The sequence below is a fragment of the Bombina bombina genome, chromosome 1 (assembly GCF_027579735.1).
Source record: "Bombina bombina isolate aBomBom1 chromosome 1, aBomBom1.pri, whole genome shotgun sequence".
In the NCBI taxonomy this organism is placed as follows: Eukaryota; Metazoa; Chordata; class Amphibia; order Anura; family Bombinatoridae; genus Bombina; species Bombina bombina.
The window spans coordinates 646246389-646258069 of NC_069499.1; the positions used below are offsets into that span (position 1 = coordinate 646246389).

Genomic DNA, 11681 nt, shown 5'->3' on the forward strand with positions numbered 1-11681 from the left:
CCTAAGAATAGGATATAATACTACGCTATTAGGTTAAGATTTGGTATAAGACGCCAGTCTGTTTCTTGGGATATATATCAGAGCCATACTACCCCTGAGTAGCCTGATTGAGAACTCAAGCATAAACTGAACTGGAATCCCATGTCTAACATGACTCTTGAGGCACTAGTCTTTTAAAACCTGAGGTGATTGTATATGCTCCTATCGTTTAATATTTTTTGCACTGTATTTAATAGCTCCATATAACCTGAACCTAAATATGCACTTATGGTATTGTACTTACCCTTTTCATAGCCCTTAATTCTTTGGGCTACACAGTATATCAGCCATCCAATTTGGTGTATATAATTAAGCAGCATGTGATGTTTCTCTAGAGATGCACAAGCCCTATTTAACGTTAGGGTCCTATGTTATGGGATCTGTTTTAAATGCTCTAAAGTTGCTTGCCCTTATGTTACACATGGTGTAAATATAGGCTGATCAGTCTAAGATGAGAATAGCTTATACAGTTGGTACCTTTGGGGAGATAGTTCTAGTAGATTATGTTCAATCTTGTATGATAGTTCAATGTTCTAATTTGGGACTGGCAACTGTGACTGTGCAATATAGTGAGATAATATATGGTTACTGAAAAATAATGGAATTTTTTTTTTCAATGCAGGTTTCTCATTACACGAATATGTAGTAACTATCCCAATACTGAGGCTCTGAGATATTTCTCGATATAGGAGGAATACTGTTCCTGTTAAATTGTTCGACAGGATGCTGCATAGATGGGTTATACAGGAGTTAGGTTAACGTAACCCCAGATAGTCCTCAACAAACGACCCTCTCACTTAGGATAAGATAAACGTTATACATTTATCTATATGATTCCATAGCCCCTGTTCATATATGCACTCCATTCTAGTCTCCCTCCGGTTTCAAGATATCTCCCCTCATCCTTTCCCACTCTGTGAGAGAGAGTGGGTCATATCCCATACCCCTTTTCCGGCTCCGTCCAGTGGTGACAACAACCCCTGAGGGGAGATACAACAGTTAGCCCTGTACCATTTCTCTATCAGCCCAGCTTTAAAATATTATCTTTTTCTTTTTGCTCCTAACCCTAGCCTATTGAGTTTGTGCTGGCTCAGTCTCCTCACTTTTCCCCTTCCTTATACCAATGAGCTTACTTCTTAAGCAAAGGAGACTGAATCCTATAGAAACCCTTCAATTACCTACTTCATTTCTCAACCATCTTTCTTACTTGGTGATCCTAAAAATGTCTGAATAGCCTTTACAGTAGGACCATTGTATTGAAAGACAATAGATAAAATGACAAATGATCTGTTATACTAATACTGCTATTTTTGTTATGTGTGCTTATATTTGGCGGATCACCTGAATGCACCTAGAACGTGATAAATTACTGATGATTGAAATGCATAAGCGTTACTTGATAACCCCTTCCCTTAAAATAGGAAAAATAAGATTCACTGATTGAGACCCATGAGAGGTCTTATATCGTTTTCAGTTACCTTCTTTGACTTAATATATTCTTTATATCTTATAAAGGTCCAAGAGTGGTCTTATAGCTCTTTAGAGGGTAAATAGTTTGATGGGCATAACTTACACGTCTTGATTTCACAAATGTTTTGCAACTTTAGTTGATGTTTTGAAATTATTTCCTTGTATAATATGTATTGACATTTCAATATTGTATGCCTTAAAGTGAATCTCAATAAAAAAAATATTAAAAAAAAAAAAAAAAAAAGAAGAGTAGAGGTTGGTCTACAACTGTGCTAAATTCTCTTAAACCCTTGGGTGTATTCCATTTGGACCTGAAGTTTTATTTACCTGAATATTTCTAGGTCCATTTTTTTGTTATTTCTGCTTTCTCCTGGGGCAACATTGCAGAGGACTACATATAACCCCAGGCCTTTTAATTAAACAAATCCAGCCATTCATGGAACATACAATACTTTTTCATTAAAGGGACACTGAGCCCAAATTTTTTCTTTCATGATTCAGATAGAGCATGCAATTTTAAGCAACTTTCTAATGAACTCCTATTATCAATTTTTCTTTGTTCTCTTGCTATCTTTATTTGAAAAAGAAGGCATCTAAGATTTTTTTTGTTTCAGTACTCTGGACAGCCCTTTTGTATTGGTGGATGAATTTATCCACCAATCAGTAAGGACAACCCAGGTTGTTCAACAAAAATGGGCCGGCATCTAAACTTACATTCTTGCAGTTCAAATAAAGATACCAAGAGAATGAAGAAATTTGATAATAGGAGTAAATTAGAAAGTTGCTTAAAATTTCATGCTCTATCTGAATCACAAAAGAAAAAATTTGGGTACAGTGTCCCTTTAAATACAATTTTCCTTTGCTACAAATGAAAAAGTTAACTTCTAGCGTAAAATACTTACCAATAGCGCACTGAAGAGCAGTGCTAATCCTGATCCTTCTTCACAGAGCCCGGTGTGCACATTAATAAGAAGTTTAGCACAGCGGTTCCCAGGGTCTGTACTTCTCCTTTAGTGCAGGCCCTGGGTGCCGTGGCGCTATGCCCTCTATTAGCACAGTCAGGGTGCTGTGAAGCAGAGGATGGCATTAACATTGCTCGTCAGTACGCTGAATGTAAGTATTTAAAGGGGAAGTCAACACCAGAATTTTTGATGTTTAAAACGGTAGATAATCCCTTTATTACCCATTCCCCAGTTTTGCATAACCAACATAGTTATACTAATTCATGTTTTACCTCTGTTATTACCTTGAATCTATGCCTCTGCAAACTACCCCCTTATTTCAGTTCTTTTGACAGATTGGCATCTTAGCCAATCAGTGCTCACTCCTAGGAGCTTCCTGTGCATGAGCTCAATGTTATCTATATGAAACACATAAATTAATGCCCTTAGTGGTGAAAAACTGTCAAAAGCTTTCAACTACGAATACCAAGAAAACAAAGCAAAATTGGTGATAAAAGTAAATTGGAAAGTGGTTTAAAATTAAATGCCCTATTTAAATCATGAAGGTTTTTTTTTTACTTGACTGTCCCTTTAAAGGAAACTAATGAGTACTGGTTATTCGTTATTATTCATTAGTTTTGATTAATTTTCGTGCTTCATTAGTTTGGATATTTATTTAGTGGAAACAAGATAAATATCCATGTTTCGTTAATGAATGTGCATTTGTAATGAACTGAATGCACATGTCTATATATATATATATATATATATATATATATATATATATATGTGTGTGTGTGTGTGTGTGTGCTATGGGATTATATATGTGCTATGTTTTATGCACATCAGTCTTAAATTAAATGTTTTCTATGAATATGTATCACTGTTTTATGTTTTTATAATACATATATAATATTTTCTATATATTTAGGAAAAAGTGTTCCTTTACTTCCATATTAGCTTTAATTTTATATTTTCAAGGGTATCCTTTCTCAGAATTTTGTTTTAGTGAAGAACTGGTATCTCTCATTTCTAAATAAGGCACACGTGAACAGTTTGACAGAACAAATTAACAGCTAAAATAGTTATTTTATAAAAAAAAAATACATTAAGAAAATTCATGAGTTTGGGTTAGATTCGATCCCAGATTAAACATATATAATCTTTTTTTTTTTTTTTGCATATTATTCAAATAATGTCTAATGTCATTTTGGTGGATAAATTAAACTGGAACAGAATCTACCCTTATATTTCTTAAAAGATACAATATTCTTTAATTAATTAAATGAGTCTTTTTAGGGGCTACAGCAAGACAGTTTAGATAGGGTGAGAAGTACAAATGATCTTACACTAAAGTGATCTTGAGAAAGAAAAATAATCATAAAAAGAAAATATTTTTTTTCTTATTTTTTAAAATTGATATTTCAATCTAAACTGATTATACCCTCTGAATATGAATATTTTAGAAACAATAGGATGAGTATTGCATCCATATGACTAATATAAATAGAAAATATATATCCTTATAGTTGTTTATTTGAATTTTTTTTACAGATAATAATTCATATTTGTATACACAGAGTTAGTCATTGTTGGTGCTTTTAGTATGTGCAGATTTTAAATTCTTAGTTTTACTTCCTAGAAAAATTCCCAAGACAGATCTATTAACTGGGTGTGCCTAGTCTGTGATAGCCCAGCCTATTTCCTTTTATTTGACAATGACATCACTCTAACAATGTGCTTGTGTTTGGGCTTCTAAATAAATACCCCTTCCACAAGGCACAAACAGCATCAGATCACAGATCAGGACCCAAACTTGTATACAAGAGTCTCAGATCACAGATCAGGACCCAAACTTGTATACAGCAGTCTCAGATCACAGGCGAAGAACCATATTTGTAAACACATTGTTCTTCAAGATGCTTTCTTTGGCAGTTCAGGTAAGATGGGACATTTTTCAGTTGTCATTTAATTGCGTGCACTATAAACAGATCTGCATTGTTAGTATGGTGCTAACAAATCTAAATTTTACCCACTGCTTTATATTTGGAGATTTTCCTTTGTGATATAATAGTCATTTTTATGAAAATATTTGTTTCCCCTCAGATAGCCTTAGTAAACCCACACTATCAACCTATGTTTTATATATATTTATATATAAACAGTAGTGTAGAAGTCACACTCTCAAACTTCAGAGACATATATATATATATATTCAGATCTCTATATTATTATTTGCAGCAGCAAATGTATAAAAAGTTTTGTATATCTTAGAATAGAATACCCACAATATGTATTATCTAATCTACCTATCTATCTATCTATCTATCTATCTATCTATCTATCTATTAAACACTATATTGATATATAAAACTTAATTCTACAATGTTTTTTTACTTTTTTTATTTCAGAAAACAAAGAGGCTTTGTCACCTGTCCAGACAAATTCACCAGACAGTCTTAAAAGGTAAATATTAATTGTGCTGTCATTTAATCAAATAAACATTAAAAAATTACTATATTTTCTTGCAAACTGCTACTGCTGTTACACTTGAAGTGGTAAAGTTGTATTAGAAATTCAACACCTTCTACAGGTTACACAAACCACTATAAGTGTGTGTGAGGTATAATATATATGTGTGTGTATTTATTTATATATTTTGTGAAATATTAGAGTAATTTGTTTCAAAGTTGAACAGTTATCACAAAATCTCAGTTTGCCCTCTAGTGGTTATAAAATGCTTCTCCTTTCTTATATTTACTTTTTTGTTTGCTATCTCATTATAAATATCATATATGTTTGTGAACATAGCCTAATTCAAACACAGAACCTGCTAGCGACTTGCGTTTTCCCTTGAGTCAGACTTTGAAATGTGTAAATGATAAAACCTAATAGTGTGTGGTTGTGATTGAAGCTTCAGGGTTTCATGTTGGGACTTATGTTTTTCAGTTGCAGAACATCCACAATTAGAAGATTCTGTAACCAACAGTTTTGCTTCTTTTATCAATGAGATCAGACCTGAGCACATGTCTGACATTGTGCGCCACAGAAGTAAACGCATGATCTTGGATAACATTGGTGTTGGCCTTGTTGGTACCCAAACACATGTATTTAACATTATTCTGCAGTATTGCCAGGTAAGAAAACAACACTCATTAGAGACTAGTAATATCTGACTACGTGTAGCCCTACATAGCTATATATTTATTAAACTGATCATTTGCTCTTACACTATTCCTAAAAAGCACATAATTGTATTAAATTAATTTGTTTTAGCATGCAGTAACTTGTCTGGAGAGTAGTATTATACCATGTCCCAAACATCTCTTATTTCAACCCAGTGACTGGCAAGCTGGAAAATTGTCCTCCCCAATCATGTAGTCATTGTAGCAGAGAGGCATGTATAGGGATTGGGTTAATGGCTACTTGGTCTGGGGTGTGACTAAGTACCCTGGGGTGTGGTCAGACATTTCTGTGTGGGCTTTTGTCAGACATATGGAAAGGGAAAGTAGCCAAAGTGATAAAGAAACAGAATTCTCAAACCTGGACCATCCCCTAAAATTCAGTATTCCTGTAAGCTCTATTATACTTCAGACAATTAGGTAGAATCACAGACTACATATAAACTAATGATAACATCCTGTATATTGGTTTATAGCTGACATTTTTCTCTTCCTCAGGACCTACAGGCATCAGCTTATGGAAATTCTGCTTTATGTTCAGTATATGGTGGGAAGGGATTGAAACTCTCTCCAACCCTGGCTGCATTTGCCAATGGTGTAGCTGTGAGTATCATTAGAAGAATAAGATGACATCAGCGTAAGTCATTTGTGTTTTTTTTCTAATCTAATGTTTTTATTTTCCATTTAATGAAGGTTCACTCCATGGACTTTGATGACACCTGGCACCCTGCCACACACCCTTCAGGTGCCGTGCTGCCAGCTGTACTGGCCTTGTCACAGATGCTTTCAAATGACAGAAAGATCAGTGGAGAAGACCTCCTGATGGCTTTTAATGTGGGCATTGAAATCCAAGGAAGACTGATGTGTTTTTCAAGCGAGGCAAAAAATATTCCTAAAAAGTAAGTATTATAGGGTTCACTTTAAAAGTGTGTGTGTTTGTGTGTGTGTGAGTGTGTGTGTGTTTGTGTGTGTGAGTGTGTGTGAGTGTGTGTGTGTGTGTGTGAGTGTGTGAGTGTGTGTGTGTGTGTGTGTGTGTGTGTGTGAGTGTGTGAGTGTGTGTGTGTGTGTGTGTGTGTGAGTGTGTGAGTGTGTGTGTGTGTGTGTTTGTGTGTGTGTGTGTGTGTGTGTGTTTGTGTGTGTGTGTGTGTGTGAGAGAGAGAGAGTGTGTGTGAGTTTGTGTGTGTGAGAGAGTGTAAGTGTGTGTGTGTGAGAGAGAGAGAGAGTGTGTGTGTGAGTATGTGTGTGTGAGAGAGTGTGAGTGTGTGTGAGTATATGTATGTGTGTGAGTGATTGTGTGTGTGAGAGTGTGAGTGTGTGAGTGTGAGAGAATTGTTACATTTAAAATACACTACTATTTTTTCATCGTTCAGCTAAAGAGACAGTAAAGTTACAATTAAAAATGTCAATTTACTTCTATCATCAAATTTGCTTTGTGTTTTTGGTATCATTTGTTAAAGAGTATACTTAGGTTGGCTCAGCAGCAGTGCACTGTTGGCAGCTAGCTGGTGTTTGATGTCTTTACATTTATGTCTCTTGAATTACCAGACGAGTTTAGCTAGCTATCAGTAGTGCATTGCTTCTCCTGACCCTAGTATTCAACAAAGGATAACAAGAGAATAAAGCAAATGTACATTCTCTACCAGAAACATTAATGTTTAATTTTGAATTTACTGTCCCTTTAAAGGGTTACAACTATAATATGCCAACTAATTTAGCACTGAAATAGGTCTAAAAAGTTTAAATTAGTGAAATAAATAATTCTAGCTGAGCTTTTTTTTACTAACATTTAAAGATTTACCTTATACTAACTCAATATATTAGCACAGAAGTTGACAATCTCAGGAGCCGGGGCGGTATGGTCTATAAAATTCTATTCTTGGGAAATATATTAATGTATTAGTTAATTGATCAAAATAATATATAATAATATAATATATATAAATATATATAGGTAGATATAGATATATGAAGGAGAAATGATATCTGTTTGATCTGAACTTATATTTATATATATATCTTTATAAAAAAAATAATGAATTTATAAAAGTGAAATTATGTTTGAAATTTAAATAGACAAATGTTATTATTATTAATGCTGCATAAACTTTTTGAAATATGTTTTATTAGCTTTAATGCAATTGAATTTTATTTTATTTGCTAGATTTCACCCACCATCGGTTGTTGGCACAATGGGAAGTGCTGCAGCTTCAGCCAAGCTCCTCTCATTAAACAAAGAACAATGTACCCACGCATTAGCTATTGCAGCCTCTCTGGCCGGTGCCCCAATGGCAAATGCTGCTACTTTAGCTAAACCGCTGCATATCGGTAATGCTACTAGGTTAGGTCTTGAAGCTGCACTTCTGGCTGCAAAAGGAATGGAGGCCAATTCTCTTATATTGGATGATACTCCTGGATGTTCAGGGTTTAGTGCTTTCTATGGAGATTATCAGCCAAAGTCATTATCCCCAGCAGGCAAGGACTATGAGTTTCACCTTGAGAAGCAGGACATCGCTTTTAAGTCCTTTCCAGCTCACCTTGGGATGCACTGGATAGCAGATGCCTCAGTATCAGTGAGAAACAGACTTATAAGCCACTCCGGCTCATTCAGTCCATCAGAAATTCAATCCATCATTCTTAGAATCCCTGTTTCCAAATACATTAATAGGCCCTTCCCGGAATCAGAGCATGAGGCGCGCCACTCCTTCCAGTTCAATGCTTGCACTGCGCTCTTAGATGGTCAAGTCAGCATTGACTCTTTTAATGAAGACAAAATGTTTCGGCACGAACTCCAGAATCTCCTGAGTAAGGTGGTAGTGGAGCATCCAGAAGATAATGTTGCTAACTTTGATAAAATGTATGGAGAGGTCGCTATTCTTCTAGAAAATGGAGATGTAGTCACAGGAAGATGTGATACATTTTATGGTCACTGGAGGAAACCACTGAGCAGAGAATCTCTCCTAAAAAAGTTCCGCACTAACGCAAAATACGCACTCAAAGAAGACCAAACTGACGCAGTTATCCAGATAGTAGAAAATATAGAAAATATAACAGACAGCTCACAGCTACCAAAGTTACTTCAGTAACTGATGTAAATGTATAAAATCTCAAAATCTCAGGTTTTGTTGCACAAATGATTAACTTATGGATTTGTTTTAAATGTACATTGTACATTCTCATACTGTATATTTCTTAAGGCATGAAACTGTTATTGAGTGTTGTGATAAATTTCTATTTAATTGAAGCATTTCGCAATCAGAAGATATTATAGCAATATTTTTACAATGGTTAGCTAAGCAGTAATATTATCTTTACAGATATTTCATTTCTCATCTTAATTTAGCAGTAGGAAGTATGATTTCTGACTAACTTCTCAGCACAATGGAAATTGATCAATTTTTATATGTTGTACAGATATTTAAACTATTTTATTAAGTTAACATTATTTACATTACTAACATATGATTTTATTGTGAAAAGACTTTATATTTATTTTGTCAGTGGCATAAGTTTACTTTTAATAAATGTGTTCAATGTTGAAATTATATTGTTTAGTAAAAATAATGCCATGATCAACTATATTTCTCTGAAGGAAATGGTTTACATTTTGTATATAAAGTGTATTTTATTCTATTTGCAAATAAAAGTGATTTTATGTACAGTAATGCCTCATGCTTTAGCTGTTTTTAAGCCTATATAAACTACCAAACAAGTGAAATGAAGTAGATATTATAACTCTAATTGTTTATTTTCAAATAGATATTTGTGGTAATATTAAAAGGACTAAAAGGACAACCCTTAGTGACCCTAACAAAAAGCTTTTTTAATTTCTAAATAAGCCTATGCATTTTGCCAAACATCATTTTCTTTATCAACCTTAGGTAAAATAATCCAAGACTTTTTATTGTTTATAAAGATAGATAATCCCTCTATTACCCATTCCCTAGTTTTGCAAAACCAACACAGTTATATAAATACACCTTTTACCTCTGTGATTACTTATTATCTTAACCTCTGCAAACTGCCCCCTTATTTAAGTTATTTTGACAGACATTCATTTTAGCCAATCAGAGCTGGCTCACCTAAACTTCACGTGCGTGAGCACAGTGTTATCTACATGGCACACATGAACTAACACCCTCTAGTGGTGAAAAACTGTCAAAATGCCCTGAGAGAATAGGCGGCCTTCAAGGGCTTAGAAATTAGCATATGAAATAGCTACATTCACCTTAGGAACCACTTCCCAGGCTTTCAGATTATTTTCTGAAAGAGGATACATCTTCTTGAACCTGAATATAAGGAATGATTGGTCCCTTCCATTCTTTGGCAATATAGCCTGTAACCAAGTCTGAAGCTTCAAAAGCCTTATGGACTTTTGGCAGAACTTAAAAACCTGATTCAAATAATTTACAGGTTTTGGAGTTTCTGTAGTTTGTTCTGACATTTCTAAGGTGTTCAGAACTTCTTGTAGAAGGAAACGAATATGATCCACTCTAAATCTGAATGTGGGGTCAGATTCTGGCTCAGTTACCGGTTCAAGATCTTAGGAGATCTGATTTTCTCTAGAAAGGCACTCATCAGAGTCAGAGGTGTGTAAACTAGGTGCTAACAGAGTGAGATATTCAGTCCCCTGTGAGTGATGGAGGAGGCGGTGAGATAAATTTCCAGATTTACATTTGCGCTTCCTTGGTCTTGGTATCACCTATAACAGCTCTTTCATAGTTCTCTGTAAATTTTTGTTAAACTCAGGTGAAAAATCTGTGTTAGCCTCTTGAGTCATTTAGACAGGCATGGGCATTAGATATCTGCCAGTCAAACTGACAGAACCATGGCTTGGGAACAGGAAATGTGCAACACAATTAACACACAGCTGGTTAATTTCGTCCACTGGAACAGTTTTGCAAAACAAACAGGGAAAATGAACAGCATTTGTTTCCTGAACTGTGTTAAAATCCCTGGAGGTTTCCTATAATGGGTCAAACATAGATAGTAAACACCAAAATTTTTATTTTTTATAAAAAGATAGAAAATCTCTTTATTTACCATTCCCTAGTTTTGCATTACCAACACTGTTATATAAATATACTTTTTACCTTTGTAATTACTTTGTATCTGAACTTCTACAGAGTGCCCCCCGTATTTCAGTTTTTTTGACAGACTTGCATTTCAGGCAATTATTGCTGACTCTTAAATAACTCCATGTGCATGAGCACAATGTTTTTTCTTATATGAAACACATGAACTAACGTCCTCTACCTGTGAAAAAATGGTCAAATACATTCAAATAAGAGCCGGCTTTCAAGGGCTTAGAAATTAGCATATGATCCTACCTACGTTTAGTCTTCAACTAAGAATACCAAGAGAAAAAAGCAAATTTGATGATAAAAGTAAATTAGAAAGTTGTTTAAAATTACATGCCCTATCTGAATCCTGAAAGTTTAATTTGGGCTGTACTATCCCTTTCAGTGGGAGTATACTGTATACATGACTGACAAAAATTAGGAAAAACTGAGCATATATAGAAATACAGTATTAATCCGCAATGTAGATAAACAATTGTATTAATAAAATAATACAAGGAACAGTCCTTACATACACCCAGTAACCCTAACAAGGCAGAAATGAAAGCCCCACAAATTATTCACATAAATTATCTTAAACTCTCCCACCCACTTAGCAGCTCTTATAAGGGTACACAAAACCTCCTGGGCAAAGAAGGGTTCAATTGTAGACCAGTACTGGAGCAAAATGCCTGCAGGATACCTCAGAGAAGGAATCAATATTTTGCAGACTGCTGGGGAAGAGGAAAAAGAGCTCCAAGGGGCAGGAGTGGGGCTTACTGCCTTAACAATGTACAGGCAACAGCCTGAAGTAAAATACACAAAATACTGATTTTTTGTCAGGGTGCCAGGAATCAGACTTAGAAGAGAAGTGCAAAAATAATCACACCTTTTTTAATAGCAAAAAATAATAAAAAGTCCACAAGTCAAATAACAAGCCAGGAATCAAAACCAGAGCTGGTAGTCAGACAAGCCGAGTCAGGAGCCAAAGC

The 11681-nt window shown here is 34.8% G+C and overlaps 1 protein-coding gene across 1 annotated transcript; it reads left to right on the forward strand.

The window, feature by feature from the left end:
• Positions 1 to 4247: 4247 nt before the first annotated feature.
• LOC128639186 (cis-aconitate decarboxylase-like) lies at positions 4248 to 9290 on the forward strand. The gene is made up of 6 exons (XM_053691417.1): positions 4248 to 4390; positions 4862 to 4916; positions 5400 to 5587; positions 6131 to 6235; positions 6326 to 6531; positions 7794 to 9290. Exons 1-6 carry the CDS (start codon positions 4370 to 4372, stop codon positions 8713 to 8715), a joined length of 1497 nt encoding a protein of 498 aa, XP_053547392.1. The 5' UTR covers positions 4248 to 4369; the 3' UTR covers positions 8716 to 9290.
• Positions 9291 to 11681: the final 2391 nt, after the last annotated feature.